Below are 23,041 nucleotides of genomic sequence, written 5' to 3' on the forward strand. Positions count from 1 at the left end.
GTGGCTGCCAAGTGACAGCCTTTGAAGACTCACTGCTACAGGGCACGGAGGCAGGAGGATCCTGCTCCATGTGGTCTACAGAAGCATCGATATTCGTTTGCTGTTGGCCTGCGGAGTCCAGGGCACAAAAACAGTCGGTGGTGTGTACCAGCGACACGGAGATCAGCCAAGCGATGGTATCACATGGTGACACTGTCGAAGGGGCTCTTCGAGTCAGTGAAGGAGAGGACCATTTGCCTTTGACTTTTTCAAGCCTTTCCGGTTAACAGAGGAAGACTCAAGCGTTGATTGGCTGGAGGCACTTAGGAAGTCTTCAAGGGAGTATTCCTTCTGTCCTTTCTGGCCTGCCAGTAGTGTAGCTGGTGACTTTGCCCTGTTAGGCAAGTTTGGTGGCGTGTTGCACAGCTGGAGGAGGAGACGGCAATGCTACCATGACACTGGGTGATTCCACAACAGTGGTGATAAATTTCAGGTTGCATGTCTGCGTGGCCATGTCGATCACGGAGAGAGATATTGCCCGATAGTAGAATGCAGGATTTCCATCTAGCCAACAACTTGCGAGCGACTGGGTAAGAAACTTTTTCCTTCAGCCGGATTTCCTGGACAGTCCGCTCATCGAGATACATGGGACAATCACAGGAGGAGGCAGCATGGTCGCCATTGCAGTTGATGCAGTGGCGAGAAGGAGGCAGACAATCATCCTCATGAGCATCCCTACCACAGGTTACATGTTTGGCTGGGTGTCAACTGGACTCTCAAGTGTGGTTGTAATGATGAAACTGGTAGCAGCGCATTGGGTTCAGAATGTACGGTCTGATTGTTTTAACTTCATAACCTGCTTTGATCTTTGATGGAAAAACCACTCTGTCAAAAGTGTGAAAGTGAGTGCGTGCGAGCACTAAGGAGGGATCTACTTTTTTCATCACCCAATGGATGTCAATGGCACCCTGATCTGAGAGGTATGTTTGGATTTCTGCCTCGGTCAAACTATCGAGCAGCCTAGTGTAAATAAGACCACATGAAGAACTCAGTGTTCGATGGGCCTCAACATGAACAGGATAGCCACGGAGGACCGAAGCTGCAAGCAGTTGTTGCACTTGAGAATCAGAAGTAGTCTCGAAAAGCAAAGTACCATTGCATAAGTGAGAGCAGGATTTCACAAGACCAGCAACTGCATCAACACCTCTCTGAATAATAAACAAATTAATCGTAGCAAAGGACAAAACATCTTCAGTACATGAAACCACGAGGAACTGTGGTGCAGCTGGGAGGGTCTTTCAATCGTTAGCCTCATTCTGTTAATGTTTCGTAGCCGTTGACTGTGAAGATGATTGGCCCATTATGATAAAATCCCCCATGATTGACAGCGTCTCCAATGGAGTGCTCCTTCCAACTGGGGGCCCCCTTCAGAAGTGGCGCCCCTGCCTTAGGTGGCTGTTTACCCTTCAGGTCACACCTTCCAAACACCTGACAGGGGGACCAATCAGCAATTTAGGAAAGTAACAGCCCAGGCAATCACTCCTCCCTAGGTACGGCCTGTACCGGGGGTTTGTGTGAACCCTACCCGTCGACAAGGGGCAGGGAATTACACGTTACCCAGTCACCTGTCACATGTCAGAGGCATGGGCCGGCCTTCCGGAGCACACAGGGAGGAAGAAAATGAGGGCCCTCAAATGCCGAAGCAGAGGAAGGATAGGAGAAGGTGAACAAAGGAAGAAAACAAGGAGCAGTGGAGAGTATTCTGATACTGAAACTTCCTGGCAGATTAAAACTGTGTGCCGGACCGAGACTTGAACTCGGGACCTTTGCCTTTCGCGGACAAGTGCTCTACCAACCGAGCTACCCAAGCACGACTCACACCCCGTCCTCACAGCTTTAATTCTGCCAGTACCTCGTCTCCTACCTTCCAAAACTTCCCAGAAGTTCTCCTGCGAACCTGGCAGAACTAGCACTCCTGGAAGAAAGGATATTGCGGAGACATGGCTTAGGAGAGCTTGTGTGAAGTTTGGAAGGTAGGAGATGAGGTACTGGCGGAATTAAAATTGTGAGGACAGGGCGTGAGTTGTGCTCGGGTAGCTCAGTTGGTAGAGCACTTGCCCACGAAAGGCAAAGGTCCCGAGTTCGAGTCTCGGTCCGGCACACAGTTTTAATCTGCCAGGAAGTTTCATATCAGTGCACACCCCACTGTAGAGTGAAAATTTCATTCTATTCTGATACTGACTACCAAAACTGCAGATTACATTTCCAAAAACAGCCCAGACATGTTTCCCAAGGGAAGGGAAAAAGAACTGCAATAGGACAGACATGCAGGAAGGAAGGGAAAAGATGCTTCAAAGACTGGGGCCCCGTGGTAGACAAGCACGAACCCACCAAAGAGCGGCATGCCCCCTGGGGGGTCATTATGTGTATATGTTATCGTTATTAAACTTATAGAAGAACACTATTAACTTATGCACCAACCTAAGAGAGACTTTTGCATATATTTTTGGTGGATTTGGATGTTGTGGTGGTCAGTCTCACTCAAATGACCTTGTGGTTACTAATTACTGTGTCCCTCAAGATGCTCTCTATCAGCTCAAGATTATTTGTTGGTAAGTGTTGAAATATGTTTTTGAAACAATTTACACTTTTAGTGAGCTCCTTAACTAACTACTCAAAATAATATTTGGAAAAAGCACTTGGTATGTTTTCTAATGTTTTATACCTACCACCAGATTTGTATTTTTGCCAGCATACTGACAGTAGGTAGAAGTCACTATGAACTATAATTGTATGAGTGGGGTACCTATTTGATATGATAGGTAAGTTTTCTTTGAACTGGTCAGCAACTGGATCATCTGAGTTGGGCAGTCGCTAAAATTAAACAATTTATGAATTTGCAATATGGTGAATTAATTGCAGGACAGCAATTTGTGTTAACCAGTTCAACATTGGAACAGTGGAAGTTGCAAGATTCACTTTCTGTTTAACTGACAACTAGTTTTGGGCTACGTGAACCCATTTTCAAATTATCCATATAGACAAAACAGTATTTTCTGAAACAGCATATAGCGTATGAAGCTTGTCACGATTATACATAAACTTCATTTTCAATTCCATACTCAACATGTTACTAATTAACTGTAACAAATGATCTGAAGATAGCCAGCAGGCCTGAAAGCAGTAATGTGGAAATAACGGAAAGTTAAATAGAGACTGAATTCTGACAGTTTCAAATTAATCAAAAAACTAGGTATCTTACCAATTCCTAATCCGATACCCAAGAAGTGTTCTAATTTAACACATTAAGAACCCTGTCACAGAATTCAACAACAGAGAAGATATAAGTTGCTCTTTGCCTAGGAAGGAGGATTTTGTTTCTGTTAAGGAAAATGGTTCCAGTTTGTAAACAAAAATGACTAGTGCTGGGAAATGTGGGTGAGTTGCATCAAGCATTCAAACATTAACATTCAGGACTGAAAATACGATTATCCAAATTTTGCTAGTTGAGACCCAAGAAGACTGTGCTGGCTGGTGCAACTGGTACCCATAGTGTGTGTTTTTGTAGTATTTACCAACATGAGAAGCTCATGTTGGAAACCTCCAGATTGGAAGTGTTGACACATGATGCCAACTGTCAACATGTATAAACACTGTCTTGATCAGGTCATTTTTAATCCTGCACAGCCAAAATGTTTATCTGTTAATATGTGAGAATGGCTCCGGTAAACATTCTTTAATGACATACCCAGGAGTGTGCTATCTGCTGGCAACTGCTTATACGAACCTCTTGAGACTCATAGCCCTCCAGCATAACAGCACTACATTGCAGGTGGCCTATGCCACAAGTCACAGGAGCCACATTGGTGAGGAAACAACTCTGCAATTTAAGAGCTCAGGCAGCAGTGGGCTCGGTACAAGGGGCTGCAGTCACCACACACCTACTCACTTCCACAGGATCACAAGCTCAAAAATATGTCCCACATTATCCTGATGCTTCAGCAACATTTAGGCTGGCACACAGCTGAAGAAAGCAAGGGAAGTTCTCTTGGCAATTGCACTGACTGCTGTTGTGATTCTTCATCCAGAAGCTTTCCTGCAGTCAGCCCATGATCTGTTGTCCAATGCCAGCCTACCTACTGATGAGAATTTTCTCTCCCATTCTGTCACTGGGCATCCAGTTATCTTCGAGCTACATTGAGACTTGGCCTCTACATCATGGACTTCCTGGACTTGGGTACTTTGGCCCAACCCTAATTGATGTGTAACTAGACATTCAATTCCTCATGAACCAATACACTGACTAGAAATTGGGATTTAGTTTTCCATGTTTTACAGTCCACTGGACTTACATTTCTGTTCACTTCAAAGACAGGAACTTAATTGTTAACTACTATTTGTGTTGTGTAAATGCACTCTGACAAGAGGACTGGAAGATGATACAGCAGCCTAGTACAAAAATCTTACGAATTTTATACCCATATCTTTCATCTTTTCATCATCGGAATGGCAAAGGACCGTGTGATTGTATCAGTGGTACCATCAAGAGACTTGCTGCCCATGCCAGTCTGCAGTGCATCTAAAACTCTCACATAATGACACCCAGACAATTTTCTGACTGGTGTTGTGAGAACATTACAGGGTGTCACTTTAATCATAAAACTAAAAGTGAGTATGTTGAAAAAAATCTCTCGTTCAAGAACAGTTTGTACAGATTCACCCTATTGCAGATACCCTTATGTTAAACTGTGTTATTTCCACTGCCCTTAACACCATCCAAGCAACACAACAGAAATGCCTCTTTCACACCCGATCCAACAAGACTAATACCTAAGTGAGATAACAGAATTTTTGCATTCAGGTACAAAGGTCACTGGTGGCTTGTACAATTTTCGAATGTTAATGATGATAAACAGCATGGTTAAAATTAGCAACCTACATCCTCAAGACCCTTCACCTTCATTTGTATACCCCGAAACACTTGATTCCTTTACTGTTGTCAAGAAGCACATACTTACAAAACATTATGTGAGAACGGCAACAGGCTAAGCATAAGTCCTTCCACCAAAAGATGCACAAACAGTGTTATATCTTGCTACCCAGTGTTGAGGTAAGGTAAGTCTTGATGATACATTTGTCATCAACTTTGTTTGTATAAATCTGAGCCAGTTTGCGATGTCTTCCACACGTGTTTGGCTGGGATGATTATGTGATGCTTTGCTTCATTGAAGGTCAGAGGTCATAGTCTGTTACCTTGCATATTACAAATGATTGCTGCTGACCTGTTGACATTGCTACCTTATTGTGCATTGCTAATGCATAACCTCCTTCAACAGTTAACATTCCTTTCAGTGCTTTATGTCATTCTGATGGAGTCTGCATACAATTTGTATTACTTTATTGCATCACACAGTATTAATTTATATCTCCTAATCCAAAAGCCATCTCAAGTCGATTTTTCACTATGCTTTATAATGTAATGTGAGGATGCACCTATATTGTTTTCATTAATTTTGAAAGTGACATGTTTCAAAACATTCAGAGTCAAAGGTCAAGGTCACTAACCTTAATTTTCTACACTGTCTGAATATGGACATGTCACATATCATTTGAAAATCACCAGTTTCACAATTCTCCCTCCGTCAGAACATAAGTTACAGTCATTTCTCTATAGTCTCTGTCAAATTTTCCACACTTTTCAGAAGTTTGGTTGGTATGCCAGAACTGCGACTCTGACCACAGTTACATATTTTTAAGACTACATTTTTAAAGAATACAAGGAAATACGCCTGGCAGATAATCTGTTGAACCCTGATAATGACTACCAGTTGGACAGTGCATGAAATCCCATCATCTCCACGGTTTGTTCTAATTGAAGCCAAAAGAATGTGCCAACAACCGCGGCAACTGGCAACACAGATGACATCTGAGTTCCGCAGTTCCCCCAGCGAGGACACTGCTATTGTGAAGTGTGGTTCATGTGTGAACTTTAATTTTGACACATGCCTGGGATAGTCGCAGTGCACTATACAGGGTGGTCCATTGATCGTGATCGGGCTAAATATCTCACAAAATGAGCATGAAACACAAAAACTACAAGGAACGAAACTTGTTTAGCTTGAAGGGGGGAACCAGACGGCGCAATGGTTAGCCCGCTAGATGGCGCTGCCATAGGTCAAACGGATATCAACTGTGTTTTTTTAAATAGGAACCTCCATTTTTTATCACATATTCACGTAGTACATAAAGAAATATTAATGTTTTAGCTGGACCACTTTTTTCGCTTTGTGATAGATGGTGCTGTAATAGTCACAAATGTATAAGTACGTGGTATCACGTAACATTCCTCCAGTGCGGACGCTATTTGCTTCGTGATACATTACTGTGTTAAAATGGACCATTTACCAATTGCGGAAAAAGCAGAAATCGTGTTGATGTATGGCTATTGCGATCAAAATGCCCAACGGGCGTGTGCTATGTATGCTGCTCAGTATCCTGGATGACATCATCCAAGTGTCCGGACCGTTCGCCGGATAGTTACGTTATTTAAGGAAGCAGGAAGTGTTCAGGCACATGTGAAACGTGAACCACGACCTGCAACAAATGATGATGCCCAAGTAGGTGTGTCAGCTGCTGTTGCGGCTACTCCGCACATCTGTAACAGACAAACTGCGCGAGAATCGGGAATCTCAAAAACATCGGTGTTGGGAACGCTACATCAACATCGATTGCACCCGTACCATATTTCTATGCACCAGGAATTTGAACGTCATGTACAGTTCTGCCACTGGGCACAAGAGAAATTATGGGACAATGACAGATTTTTTGCACGCGTTCTATTTAGTGACGAAGCATCATTTACCAACAGCGGTAATGTAAACCGGCATAATATGCACTATTGGGCAACGGAAAATCCACGATGACTGCGACAAGTGGAACATCAGCGACCCTGGCGGGTTAATGTATGGTGCAGCATTATGGGAGGAAGGATAATTGGCCCCCATTTTATCGATGGCAATCTAAATTGTGCAATGTTTGCTGATTTCCTACATAATGTTCTACCAATGTTACTACAAGATGTTTCACTGCATGACAGAATGGCGATTTACTTCCAACATGATGGATGTCCAGCACATAGCTTGCGTGCAGTTGAAGCAGTATTGAATAGCATATTTCATGGCAAGTGGATTCTTCGTCAAAGCACCATACCATGGCCCACACGTTCACTGGATCTGACGTCCCCAGATTTCTTTCCATGGGGAAAGTTGAATGATATTTGCTATCGTGATCCACCGACAACGCCTGACAACATGTGTCAGCGCATTGTCAGTGCATGTGCGAACATTATGGAAGGCGAACTACTCACTGTTGAGAGGAATGTCGTTACACGTATTGCCAAATCCATTGAGGTTGACACACATCGTTTTGAGCATTTATTGCATTTATGTGGCATTTGTGTGGTATTTACAGGTAATCACGCTGTAACAGCATGCATTCTCAGAAATTATAAGTTCACGAAGGTACATGTATCATATTGGAACAACCGAAATAAAATGTTCAAATGCACCTATGTTCTGTATTTTAATTTTAAAAAACCTACCTGTTACCAACTGTTCGTCTAAAATTGTGAGCCATATGTTTGTGACTATTACAGTGCCATCTATCACAAAGCGAAAAAAGTGGTCGGCAAACTGTGGTAGACATGCATCGGGCAAGTCGTCCTAGTGTGTTTGAAGAAGTAGTGCATGCTGTGGCTGCATCAGTGGACAGTGATCGACGCCATATGATTCGTGAGCTCACCCACGAAACCGAATTAGCGCATACAACTGTGCTTCACATCCTGAAGGGATGCCTGGGCATGCGAAAAATTGCATCACGGTGGGTTCCATATGACTTGACAGAAATGCAGAAATGGATGCGTTATGACGCTGCACAGATGCACTTGAAGCGCTACGAGTGCGAAGGAGAGGCTTTCTTACACCATATCGTAACACTGGATGAGACATGGGCCACATCGTACAAGCCAAAACTGAAACACCAATCCAACGAATGGCGTCATTATGGGTTGCCGTGAAATACGAAAGTATGGTGATTCTCATATATGACTGTGATGGTGTTATCCTAATGCATTGCATTACTCCACAGCAGACCATCAGGGCACAGTATTACTGTTCGTTTTTGGAGCATCACCTGCAACCAGCTTTGCGAAAGAAGCGGCTTCACTTTCTGTGCAACCCACCCATCATTTTGCACGACAATGCACGGGCGCATACAGCGCAAGCTGTGGCTGCTCTGTTCAGTCAATGGGACTGGGAAGTACTGTACCATCCACCATACTCCCCAGACTTAAGCCCTTGTGACTGATTTGACTCCGAAGATGAAGGAACCACTTCGTGGCATTTGCTTCAGAACTGTTCCAGAGGTTCGATATGCAGTAGACCGCTCCATTCGCACCATCAACAGAACAGGCTCTGCTAATGGTATATTACGCCTTCCACATCACTGGCAACGGGTTCTACACAATGCTGGTGACTACTTTGAAGGACAGTAACAGGCGCAAACATGTAACTCTTTTGTATCAGTTGTGAATAAATAGTTGCCACTATTTAAGTTCCAACCCTCGTATTATGGATCCCTGGTGTAGAGAAGCAACCGAAAGAGCTGAAAATGAGTAATTTCCCAGGTCTGGATGGAATCCCAGTTTGGTTTTACAGACAGTACTATGAAGTATTGAGATCTTACATAGCTTGCATTTATCGTGAATCTCTCACCCAGTGTGAAGTCCCAAGTAAGTGGAAAAAAGCACAGGTTTCTTTTGTGTATAGGGAAGGGTGAAAGAATGGACTCTCAAAATTACAGAGCATTATCCATAACATCAATTTGCTGCAGAATTCTTGAATGTATTCTGGGTAGTTCGAATACAATAAATTTCGTTCAGACAAAAGATTTAGAAATTATCTCTTTTGCAAAATTAAGCTTGCCTTTTCTCATGTGATGTCCTGCTGCTGCTGTTTGCTGATGATGCTGTGGTGTACGAGAAAGTGTCACCCTTGAGTACTGTAGGAGGATAAATGATGACCTAGACACATTTCTTGTTGGTGTGAAGAACAGTAGCTTTCTCTTAATGTGGAAAAATTTAAGTGCATGCAGATGATTATCCAAAAACTACCCTGTAATGTTCACATACCGCATTAGCAGTATGCTGCTAGACACAGTTACATTGATTAAATATCTAGCTGCAATTTTGCAAATCAATAAGTAGTAAGGGAGAACTTCAGTTTATTGGGAGGATTTTAAGAAAGTGTAGATCATCTATATTGGAGACCACATATAAAAAATTATGTTTGACCCATATTTGAGAACTGCTCAAGTGTTTGGGATCCACCACGAGATCAGATTAAGGAAGACACTGAAGCAACTCCAACATGAGCCACTTGATTTGTTGCCAGTAAGTTCGGTCAACATGCGAGTATTAGAGATGCTTTGTGAACCCGAATAGGAATTCCTAGAGGGAAGACGACTTCTTGTTGTGAACTACTATTGAGAAAATTTGGAGACTGGCATTTGAAACTGACTATGGAAAGAGTTTACTGCTGACAATATATATTGTGTGTAAGGACCATCAAGGTAAGGGAATTAGGGTTCATACAGAGGCATGTAGACAATTATTTTTCTTTCACTGTCTTTGCCAGTGGAACAGGAAAGGAAATGACTATACTTAAGAGAGAGCAGGACATTTGTTCATGACTGACAAGGCCAAAACATAAAAGAAAACCACAAAAGTAGTTATATGCCAATGATAGTCCATCCCAGAAAGATATCAGGTATTAACAAAATTTAAGCATATCACATACCATCTGTTCTGTAGATGTTAGTGTCCCTAAGTGATCATGACTCCAATGCGCATTACGCCAAGATACAACTTCTTTAACTTCTTCCTTTATTTTCTCTAGCTGCTCATCCACTGATGGAAAATGGAAATCTGTTGACTGCTGGCAGACCCCAGTGAGCTCTGTAATGAAGTATTTATAACATATAGTTTTCAAAATATACAGGACAGTGAGGTAATTATTACTGGACAAAGCAACCAATAGACCCAGCTGCAGAGGACCATATGGCTAGGTACGGCTATGTTCCAGTGCAAACTGGTGTGCCTTGTTACCTTGTAGAGCAAAATATTTTCATGGACAGTGCCAATGGCTTTCAGTTAATAACACTAAATTTATAGACGACAAGAAAGGCAAAGACATGGCATTTCAGAGTCATCTGGCAGCAATTTCTGCAAAATTATGAACAATTAATATCAACATTGCAAAGATATCACAGCTCTTGTTGCACATAACTGGACTTCTGAACTAGCAAGGGCACAGAGGAATCTTGTAGATTAGATTAGATTAGTTTTTCATTCCATAGATCCGTGTTGAGGAGATCCTCATGGATGTGGAACATGTCACTTTCTTTTTAAGCTGAAATAACAATACTAATAGTATGAATATATACAATACATCATTTGTTTGTATTAAAAAATTCATCAATGGAGTAGAAGGAGTTGGCCACTAGTAAGTCTTTCAGGCTCCTTTTAAACTGATCTTTATTTTTTTTTTATTATTTATTTATGAAAGAACAGCAATATTTTAATCAACTCTTATTTATTTTTCTCTTTTTTAAATAATTTAGAGGAACTTACTGAAATACAGCTGTTGTTTGGTTTTGGTTCTGGATACTGTTTGATTAGCCAGTGTACTCACAGTCCACAATGGAACCAAGGGTGGGTGGGGGGGGGGGGGGGAGGACGAAGAAAAAAAGAAAAATGTTGAGACTCGGCTTATTCTAGGATTATCTCCTAAAATTACAGCCTTTTCGACAATTTTCCAACTCTCAAAAATCAGGAGAATAAACCACCACCTTCTAGTAGACTAAAAAGTAAAATACATTCCTGGCTGGTAAGGAATAACACCCATTATGAGCCAGATCTAAGAAAAGCTGTTCATTAAATTGATAAAATTTAGAAGGAAAATGGATTTTTTCCATTTGACTGCTGTCATACCATCCCGTAGAACCAATTTGGAACCTAAGAAACAATAAGAGATTCATTGTATTAAAACATAAAGCATCTTGCTCTCAGAGCCGGAGGGGGGGGGGGGGGGGGGGGGAGCGCGTGCTTTATCTGCTGTGACATTAGAAAACGAGACATCATTGTGAAAATAGTCTAAAGGGATATGTCATCCTGTAGAGTATATGCAGGGTGGTCAGAAACAGTCTGAAAAGCTTATAAGGGTGCTGCAAGGTAGGTCGTGCTGAGAAATAATTGTTAAGAAAAAAGTCGGTATGTTGCACCATTTATGAGTTAATTAGCATTGAATTTAGCCAAATAGGCCAATGTGCATGCAAATTCAAGCAGCCCGTCAGATACAATTAGTGTAATTTGTTATAGTGTAGATGATAGTGCATGAGTCTGCTCAGCCTTCGGCTTGGGTGCAATCCTCACTACCATCCCATGCCCAATTTTTGTATCACTCTCTTGCTCAGTTTTGGGAAACCAAACAAAGAACAAGTCTGGCAACACCATCTCTGTCAGACAGCTTGAATTTGTGCACACAATGGACTTATTGGCTAACTTCAATGATAATTAGCTCAAACTGTGCAATGAATGTAATTTTTTCTGAACAATCATTTCTCAGGACAGCCTGCCCTGCTACACCATTACATGCTTTTCAGACTGTTTCTGACCACCCTATATATGTGTAGCATGTGACAGTGCTCGCTTGTAAGCATACCAGAGTGTACACTATAAATGTGACAGTTTTCTCACCCTGGCCACATCTTCAGTTCTCTTTGCTGAGTAATAAACTTGTTTTCTACATAAACTGAAATGAAATAGTACTATATATAAAATCTTTAGAAGATGCAATTCTTAACTGATCTTTCCAATCATGTCACGTAAATCTCATAGAACACACACAGTCATTTACACATATCTGACACTACACACTTAATTAATTAGACATGTTAAACGATGCAAGGTATTATTGGTATTTTATACTCCATTTTACTTTTGGCTGTCCACTTAGTTTCCTAGTTCACAAAAACTTTATTTATGTCTTTGCAGAAAGTACTTCGTTTCATGTAAGTCACTAATATGAACAGTCTGAAATAGTTCTTCAGGTAAACAGTTTAACACACTAAGTATGATAGTGGGTACATTTGAGTCTCTTGGGTCCAGGTGGTGGGCAGGTGACACCAGTTTCTACTTTAATCCCCTAATTTTACATTGAAACAATAATTTGCCAAACTTTGGACTGTTCTCATGAAAAGTAATCCTTAATTTTTGAGTCCTCTCCTCCCATCAATTTTTAATCAGATTTTCCACAATGATCTCTACAATACAAACTTCCAGTTGTGGCATGACTACAGGAAACTGGGTAATTTCTTCTTCTTGCAAAATGACTTGTTACTCAAAGAAAATCTTCAAAAGGCCCTACTGCTCAAGATTTCATGGTACCACTATTTTGAACTATTTTGGTCTCAGCGGAAAAAAAAAGAAAAAATTATATATATCTATTTTTTTTTCTCATATGCGGATTAAAATCCCTGTACATGAATCTCTTTCATATAAAAATCTGGTGAGGATATCCAGTGGAACACAGTCTTCCCTTATATGGTGTGTATCAGTGACATTTGCTATAATGTTGCAGTCAAGTTACAAATACTGATACTGCAATCTGCCTATGATAAATTATGATCAGTGGCTGACCCATTGGCTACTGCATATTTGGTTGAGCATTTGCAGGCAAAATAATAAGTACATGTGGTAGTTGTCAAACCAGTTACTTGTGCCTGTGTGGTCGTGGTGGTGGTGGTGGTGGTGGTGGTGGTATTATCACAGAATTTCTCCAGTGTTAAGAAAAAACAGAACTACCTGTAGCAAGATGACAACTACCTACTCTTTAATTCATTTTATAACTACCTCCTGAATCTTTTTCTCACTTTTAAAACTGTCTTCCAGCAATGGAGCTAAGTCCCATGAAAAACTGAAGCAGAAGTGGCATGTGCACCACACTGGCATGATCTATGTGGTAGCCTAATATCATTGTAACAACAGACATCCCACTGATAGATGGAAAATACACGTTTATTATGCAAATAAACAGTTCAATCAGATGACATATTTGTGCAATGAAAATACAACAATAAGAAGTAACACATTCCACATTGAAATATAACCATGTGGTGGTATACCAGGGAACACAACTAATTTCAATTCATTGTACCTTTACTACTGGCACATTAACGAATGAGTGAAAACACTGATGATAAACAATACCCACATTCCTCACGAGAAGAACAGTTATATAAAATGAATCCACTATAAATTTGCAGCATATGTAACTGGAATTGTCAACCTTCACTTCTCCATATTTGGACAATTTTTCTGCATTTACAGACACAGGAAGCCACTAAAACTTTTAATGATCACATTCAGGGAGCAAATAAATTGATGATAAATCTGCAAGACAAAGAACAAAGACAGAAAACTGATGTTGGGTGCAGTGACTTCTTTCTCACAGAAATAAACTATTTGCATTCAACATATTCAATAATCCACAATAGGAAGCATTTGTTTACCATTTTCAACCACTGTTAGAATATTTCATCCAGTGAACATGGAGAGGGAATGAACAGCTTAAAAACTGCACACTGAGCAATAAGCCAGTTGGCAAAAACCTTACCCAACAGACTGACAACAAAACTTAATACCTTTTTGTTCTGGAAATAGAAGTTCCACAGCTACATTTTGTTTTTATTTTATTGCCTATCTTTTTAGTTGCTAAGAATAAGAAAGAAGTCACTGCATCCAATTTCAGTTTTTTTCTCTTTGCTCCCTCTCTCATATGGAGAGTTATCATCAGTTTGTTTGTCCCCTGAACATAAATAAATAAAAACAAAGTGTAGCTATGGAATGACTATTTCAAAAACAAATACTTTATCAATTAAGGACTGGTCAGCACAATTCTCCTACAAAAGCAATGGAGAAGATATTGAAAAAACAATAACAAGTTTTACTCTTTCATAAAAATTAGTCAAGGGATCAAAGTAGTCCATCTAAATTCTCATTGAGCACAATGGCACCAAAAATACAGACAATACAATTCAGGCTGAAATAAACAATTTTGTAATTTTAAAATTGTTTTACCAAAGATGAGAGCATAGTTCCGAATTTCAACCAACACGTGGTTGTAAAAATGACAAAGAAATAATTGAATGAGAAAATGAAAAGCAACTGATGTATATCAATAGAAGAAAGGCCACTGGACCATATGGAGTACCTGGCTACATTCTGAATTGAACATACAGAAGAACTTACCCTCAAAACAGTATAGGTTGTTGCAGTCTTTAAGAAGGGTTGCAGGATAAGTATATGGAACTATGTTACCCATCTGTTTCCCATGGAATTACGGAACATACTTTTTGCCTGTTTAAGATGATTTTTTTGGAGTGAAAGCACATTGCTGGAATCAGCATGGATTCAGTAAGCAACACATGTGTGGAACTCAACTTGTCTGTTCACAAAAAAATATTTACTGATGGCTGAAAAGCCATTGATTCTGTGGTATCGATAGCAATGATGCCACGGCGTAGGTCCAAGTTCATAAGTTTGCACTACGAGACACCGACGACAGCACCCTCTAGCCGGCGCTGTGGAGCTCTACAAGCATCGCTTTGGAGTCAGCCCATTTAATCAAGAGTAGACGGCCGGGACGCTTTGATTCATATAGAGACTTTACACTACTTACGACGGGTCTAATGCTTGCTCATCATTGTAAAGTTATGTAACCATTTATTAACTTGTTTTTGCCTATAATAAACATCTATAATTTGAAACTTCCTGGCAGATTAAAACTGTGTGCCAGGCCGAGACTTGAACTCAGGACCTTTGCCTTTCGCGGGCAAGTGCTCTACCAACTGAGCTACCAAAGCACAACTCACGTCCCGTCCTCACAGCTTTACTTCTGCCAGTACCTCGTCTCCTACCTTCCAAACTTTACAGAAGCTCTCCTGCAAACCTTGCAGAACTAGCACTCCTGAAAGAAAGAATATTGTGGAGACCTGGCTTAGCCATAGCCTGGGGGATGTTTCCAGAATGAGATTTTCACTCTGCAGCGGAGTGTGCGCTGATATGAAACTTCCTGGCAGATTAAAACTGTGTGCCGGGCCGAGACTCAGCGCACACTCCGCTGCAGAGTGAAAATCTCATTCTGGAAACATCCCCCAGGCTGTGGCTAAGCCATGTCTCCGCAATATCCTTTCTTTCAGGAGTGCTAGTTCTGGAAGGTTCGCAGGAGAGCTTCTGTAAAGTTTGGAAGGTAGGAGATGAGGTACTGGCAGAAGTAAAGCTGTGAGGACAGGACGTGAGTTGTGCTTGGGTAGCTCAGTTGGTAGAGCACTTGCCTGCGAAAGGCAAAGGTCCCAAGTTCGAGTCTCGGTCCGGCACACAGTTTTAATCTGCCAGGAAGTTTCATATCAGCGCACACTCCACTGCAGAGTGAAAATCTCAATCTATAATTTGACAAGCAGTAGCGACATGTTTTACCTTTTCCTGCTCCAACTCACTTCCTACATTCGTCCTACCCTTCATTTACAGGAGCAGATCCACGCACTGCCTTCCAGGAGGGATACGAAAGATTCAGTTCCACATTTCAGCTTACAAATAAAATACATGCTTACCAAATACTGAACAAGTCAACTAAAGAAACATTACGGTTTAACAGCCCATCAACAATGGATTCATTAGAGACTCTACACAAGTACAAGCTCTGATTGGGAAAGGATGCAGAAGGAAATAGGCTTTCTCTGACAGAGGAACAATTCTCACATTTGTCTTATACTATTTAAGGAAACTGTTCAAGAATCTAAATCTTGAATTCCACAGGGGGATTTGAAGTGCTGTCCTCTCAAATGTGGGCCCAGTGATTGAACTGAAGACTTCCAAGCAAACTGAATTGAGTACATCATTATTCATGGGAAGATTTTGTCATAGGCAAATTTGCATTCAGTGTACTTCAAGGATACATATCAGTACCTTTACTAGCTGTGTTATACATAAACTGTCTCTCACAAAACATTTATAGCTCTGAGGTTGATGAAACTGTTTTGCACATAGTGTTGAAACTGTTCAGGAATTGTTCTGAACTGATGGGGGACTAGCAGATGATCTACACTTTGCACAAAAACTTGTAGATAATCAAAAACACAAATAAGTATAATGTAATCTGCGTAAGTAAGAGTAAAGACTTGGTATCACTTGACTATACAACTGGTGAAGAATCACTGGAATAAGTCACAACCATCAAGTACCTACGAGTATGTGTCCACAGTAACTAAGTGACAACCATATATACACCGCCATGACAAGGCAGATGCTAGTAAGATTTATCAGAAGAATCCTACTGAAAGATAATTCACCCACAACAGTACAATATACTTGTTCGACTTATTCTTGAGTATTGTTGACTATTGTGGGTGCCTTAGAAATTCGAGGTAATAGAAGAAAGACAGTATCATAAAATAGCTGTGCAATGTAACGAAGTTGGCATCATCCCACTTATTAATCTACCCCCCCCCCCCCCCCATTTTACTTGATCTCTTTTTCATAACTGCACGTACATGATAATTACATAAAATTGATAATTCCTTAATCGTACTTTATTTTAATTAAACTTTATAATTCACTAGATAGCTTTCAGAATACTAATGATAATAGAACATTTGGTTCTTCTGGAAATACTTTGTTTAAAAGCATATTTGTTATTTATGATCCACAGAAATCACTAATGTGAAAATTTCAGTGAGCAAATAGCTGTGTGTTTCTAAATTTGGTTAATTCTCCTCTTCGCCCTAAACATTTTTTTCCCAAAAACTTCCTATTTAAAAAGTTACTCAAGCTCAAAATTTTCATGTTCCAGAAAGTTCGAATATAAAATAATGATTGTTTCCAAAATCACAACCACCACCACCTCCAGGGATTAGGCAAAGTGCCTGTTCCATCTTTTAACACTCCCAATAAATATCACATCATTAGTTACTAACTGAAATGGGAGCCTAACTTTAGTTTTGATGTGACTGTGGCATAATAGATAAAGGCTAATCAGATTTAGCTGCTTCAAGAGTCATTTCTAATCAGGATTCAGCTGCTCAACATGTTCAACACAATGATAAAAGGGTTTTGCAATAAATAATACCATGATGTTTTACACTGTTTGACTAATATATCCTCATTAAACACAATTTTGAGGCAGAAACTACTTTCATCTCACGTTTATAGTTTCAGTTAATCTCATCACAGGCCAGTATTTTTGGTATTGCATTACACACAATCCTTACTGCAACCCAATGGCTAGCCTATAAAGCACTGTCTGGAATATCATTTGCCATAAATCAGTAGGGACCAGAATAATTTGCATTTTGTGATAAATGTGAAACAGATGCGAATTTTGCCTCAAAATGTGAAAACACAAAATTACTTAATAGATGCTATTTTGTAATGAATTGTATTCAGATGAACTATTTTATCATAGATACATTTAAATAGCTTTATTCTCTACATATAAATAGCAAAAATTTAACCGCTTTATAGCTACTGGTATTGTAGATCATCTGATGAAGCCGAATTTGGAAATATAATGTATAAGAACCTGTTTTCAAAATAAAAAGGGTACGAACGTAATAACATATCAGTGCACTGTGGGCAGTTGAATGGTCTGTTTAAGATACACACTGCATAAACCAACACAGTACTCAGCTGTGGGACATAGCATTTTGTAACAAAGAAATGCATATGTTTGTTTGAGATAAAGCTAAGAATATGGTATAATGTTTACATTTTTAAAGTGGCACATATTTTGAACTCGGGTTGCGTCAAATACTGTAAGAAGTTGGGCCTGAACTACCTCATTCACAATACTTTGCTAACATCAACAAGCAATTGTACGGTAACCATTCTGAAATGTTTTTTGTTTTACATTGCTCGTTATTTCCTTTTCTTATTTTGAAATAAGTGAAGCCACTAGTCCTGGTCCATCACGGATTTTGATTAAGAGCCTTACAACACCAGTGATCAGTGAACCTTGTGACAATGTGTCAGTTCTGCTATAGGCTACTGAACTGCGAAAGAGAGGTGGGGCTTCGTTTCCCCACACCACACGTCTCCCCTATGGTGGTCAAAATTTTAGTTTGTTTATGCCTGTGGCCATCTGCCACTATAGCCTATAGCGCCCACACTCTGCACTACAGTGACTGAAAAACACAATCTGTAAGGTTTTTTGACTATGCTGAAATTCTTCACCTAACATTAAAAGAGAGTTACCATATGTTCGGTTCTATTTCTAGGCTAACTGCCCCGTCAGTCCTATATGCAGCATTGTCGAGCATGGGCCACATGGCTATGAACACTCACGAAAGGTCAAAATTAATAGTCTGCATATCTTGTAAACATTGAATTGAGTGGGAAATGGCAAATAATGTCCAGTAACATCTAAAATTGGAGACACATTCAATTCACAGGTGGGAAAATACTGCTGCTTTTCGACAGAACAATCATTTTTGAAAGCTCAAATACAGCCAAAACGAGAAAAAGACCATTTTGGAAGAAAAAGGTGCTGAAGTTTTTGCAAAAGTAAACATTCTGGTCACAGAGTTCCCAAGCAGCACTTTTTTTCAGTCAATTTAAAAGATTAATGGCTTTGTCTGTCCTCACCTTGAAATTTGTGAATCTAATCTCTTGGAAACTAAAAAATTGAGACAAATTTTGCAAAAAAGATGCACATTTTGCAGAAGACAAAAACAGACACAAATTTTGCAAAAAATCAGATGCTATATTTTCCAGTTCCTACAGATCGGTAATGTTTTTCTGAGGGTCAACCCATGGCAGTGAGACTCACTCAACCAGTACGTCACAATGAGTGCCATGCAGTTCCGTCCGGACTCAATGGATTTTGCCTACCATCAAACTTTGTGAGGCAAAAATGTGTGTGTATCGTTGGGTGAGGGATTGCAGGCCCCCTTACAATCTTCAAAGGTTATTGTTGAGCCCATCTCATTTGGGCCTACCAGAATTTCTTCTTCTTCCTCCTCCCCTCCTCCCTCTCCTCCTGGCCTGTATCTTGACAGTTGTTTCATCAGTCTTTCCTTTGGCATTCTGCTCACATGGTCTTTCCACCTGTTTTAGTATCTCTCTGTCGTGTTGTTCATCCATTCAATGTTCAGTTCTTCTCTAATTTGTTCATTCCTACTCTGTTCCTGGTGTATGCCAGCTTTCAGTGTTCTTAGAACTCTCATTTCATCTGCCTGTAATTTGCTCTTATCATTCTGTGAGAACCAAGGTTTCACTCCCATGCAGCAGAGGCATCACAATCACAGTTTTATGACTTTATTTTAATTCCCTATCAAACTCTGTTAATTATTCAATTTCGAAAATTTCACCTTCTGTAAACTTTATGCTGGGTTTTGGGAATCCCCATCTAAATTGAAATCTTTTCATAAAATAGTACCTCTAATCTGGGCTTTTTTTTCTGGTTATACAGCTCATAGTTAAACATACTTGCTCTTGTGCCTACTGTTGTTTTGTGTCCTCTAATTTTGCTACCTTTTATATTAATAAAAAATGTAATAACATATTTTAATTCTATATATCTACAAGTAGGCATATCATGCAACGATTTAATCAATCACCAGTAGTCATCCAAAATATCAACATCTGTGTGTCACTATAGTCAGTCAGTTCAGGTCCAGCTGTCAATGTTGACCATTTTGCTATTTAGCTGTCAAAAATGTACATTTGTACCTATTGGTGTAAATCAATGTATTAGTATGCTGCTAGATAACTTTTTGACAGTGTCTATGAATGTAACTGTACACCTGGTTAACATGTTGTCTTCCCTGTAACAAAACTGATCATCATACTATGAATATTGGTTATGAAGAAAAATGAAGAAATCTGTAGTTAATTACTGCAGTGTGGTGTAATTATATGACATATTTCTAAAAGATATTTTCACAATAGGAAGAACAACAACATCGAGTGACAATTAAGCTACTGAAGCCAGATTATCAGGTGAGCAAAGCTACACAATCCATCCCAGGTATATACATTTATCATGAGAGCATCAGAGAAGTCTCAACAAATTAATTCACACACTATAACAAAGTGTTTTGTATTGCTGTGAGCCTTATATACGAGATCTGTTCAAAAAACTCTGAAACATTCATAATTTTGCACCAATGGAGTGTTGGAGTGAAATGCAGTTGGCATCCATGCACACGTGTAACTGCCGGAAGTTTCATTGTTGTATGTCTGTTATTGTTCAGTGCTGTATTGAGTAGAACGTTGTGGTGCACAGTTTGCGAATTTTGAAATGGCAGAGTTAGAGGTGCAAAGCCTCTGCCATTAAATGTTGTGTGAAACTCAAGAAAACCGTTACAGAGACACACACAAGACAGTGCAAGCCTACACTGATGAGTGCTTAAGCCATACTCTGTGTTGCAAATGGTTCACACAGTTTAAAAATGGCCAGATGGAAGTTAAAGATGACCCTCACTCAGGACACTAACACCTATCAATGGCAGTCATGTCAGAAATGTCAATAAAATTGTGCATGCCAATCAAAGACTGACTGTCTAACAGATTGCAGAATAATGTAACACTTCTGTTGGATCATGTCATGAAATCCTGACACAGCATCTTGGAATACATGTGTCGCCACCAAGTTTGCCACACAGTCTGTGAAGATGTTTTGGATCGTGCAAACGTGAACGAGATGTTCCTTAAGAGAATCATAATTGGTGATGAGACAGCAAATTAATGCCACAGGGACAAACTGTTAATCGATGGCACTACTGGGACATGTTGCAACACCTGGAAGAAAATGTGAGAAGGAAACTGCCTGAAATGTGGCAAGAAAATTCATGGCTCTAGCATCATGATAATGCACCTGAACATTCATCCCTATTGGTGTGTGATTATTGCACAGCAAACTAAATCATTGTGCTGTCTCATCCTCCGTACTCTCCAGACTTGGTCCCTGCAGACCTTTTATTTCCAAAATTGAAAACCCCATTGAAAGGACAAAGATTTGCAGCAACAGACAAGAAAGAAAACTCGCAGCCGGCACTTTACTTGATCCATCAAGAATCATACCAAGACTGCTTCCAAAAGTAGAAACAGCATTAGGAGTGGTGTATCAACTGTGGAGGAGACTATTACAAAGGAGACCATGCACAATAAGTAAAATGCAAGTGCTGAAAAATTTTGTGGACCAAGTTCCAGAAGTTTTTGAACAGACTTGGTAAAAAATTTGAAGAATTTATTTTGTGATACCCTGGTAATTTTTAATATTACATTATTCATGCACCAAGCTCATTATACTAGCATTAAATCACCTGAACGCTTATTACAAGAATCTGCACGTGGATAACCTTTGCCCTTTTTGAATCTGTCATGTTAGTATTGTGCTCAACTTAAAACATTCTTATGGCCAACAATATCTATTTTTCACTGCAAATGATAGGATCCCGTAATCAAATTTTCATAAATGTTGTTTTAAGATGTGTATAATGACAGGCAAATGTTCTGATTTAAAGTCAGGAAACCATTGATACATTTATTACAACACCATCCTCATTCTGCACTAATACTTGTGCACAATTCTAATCAATCCACAACACTTATGATTAGCTTGTCGCAGCAGCTCCTTTTACTTTATTTATCCCAGTGCCTAACAAATTAATTACTTAATTAGGATAAGACATACAGAATGTTCTTGCCATGACACATTACTGCGTCAGACATGCCAACAGTGCAAGTGGTTACCCACGAATTGTTGCAAGTGGAGAACTACTATTACCAACTCATAATGAGAAAGTCGAGCAAACTTCTGGCAAATTCCCTTGCTCATGAGGCTGTGGTTTGCTTACCTTTTGACTAGGCATCCTGTATAGAGTGGATAGGGACCAGGGAGGATTCAGGGTGTTGCACCAATCCCCCTAACCAACAAGTATGAGGTGCTGTCTTCCATTGAAACTGAAACCACGCCAGTGGAACTCACTTCATCTGTTTTGGGGAAACCTGTTTCGTCTGGTGTCAGGAGGTGGCAAATGCAAAAAGGTAGGGGTCTATAAATTGTTGGCAGTTCAAACATATGGTAAATGATGGTACCCCTTAGGGAAATGGCAGCAAGAAAGGAAAGGACACCAGGTGTACTCAGGGTGTATGCCTCGGGGCCTCATTAAACATGCTGAAGAGGCTATTCCAGTAGCCACTGACAGAACAGGGTGAAACCAACTGCAGATTGTGGTGCACATTGGAACGAATGATGTCTGTCTTCTGGGCTTCGTGGTCAGTTTTGGGGCATTTCAGTGGGGAGAGAAGATTGAGAAGGCCAGCCTTGTGCATGGAGTTTCAACGAAGCTCTCAATTTGCAGCATTGTCCCCAGAACCAATTGTTGCCTTTTGGTTTGGAGTTGAGTGGAAGGATTGAAACAGCGACTTCCGAGGTTCTGTGACAAGCTAAGCTGAAAACTTCCTGGACTTGCGCCATAGGGTTGAGAACTGTAGGTTCACCCTAAATGGGTCAGGTGGGCACTGCACATCAGAGGCTGCTACTCAGGTAACTGACTGTGTGCTGAATGCACACAAGGTTTTTCTTAGATTAGGTGACTCTCCATCCAATCCAAATAACAATAGCCGTAGGAAACCCAGAAGTATTAGTGTAAGATCGAAAGAAGTGCCACCCACAAGTGAGAGTATTAAAATCCTAATGGTAAACTGCCAAAGCATTCGCAAAAAGTGCCAGTGTTTGAAGTACTCATGAAAAGCAGTGAAGCTCACATAATACAAGGTACAGAATGCTGGTTGAAACCTGAAATTGGCAGCAGTGAGATTTCTGGGGAAAATTTAAGTGTATATTGAAAGGACAGGCAAATGGGAAATTGAGGTGGTGTATCTGTTACAGTAGACAAACTCAATTCCACTGAGATAGAAATTGAAGCTGCATGTGAGATTCTTTTG

The 23,041-nt window shown here is 40.2% G+C and overlaps 1 protein-coding gene across 1 annotated transcript in view; it reads right to left on the reverse strand.

Annotated features, from left to right (window-relative positions):
* The window catches only part of LOC124721620 (protein C12orf4 homolog), a 145,090-nt gene that overhangs the window by 70,049 nt on the left and 52,000 nt on the right, over positions 1-23,041 (reverse strand). Inside the window, exon 7 of the mRNA XM_047246679.1 lies at positions 9,834-9,991. Coding sequence (XP_047102635.1) covers positions 9,834-9,991 — 158 coding nt within the window. The remainder of the gene's footprint in view (positions 1-9,833; positions 9,992-23,041) is intronic.

Source organism: Schistocerca piceifrons, chromosome X (genome assembly GCF_021461385.2).
Source record: "Schistocerca piceifrons isolate TAMUIC-IGC-003096 chromosome X, iqSchPice1.1, whole genome shotgun sequence".
NCBI lineage: Eukaryota > Metazoa > Arthropoda > Insecta > Orthoptera > Acrididae > Schistocerca > Schistocerca piceifrons.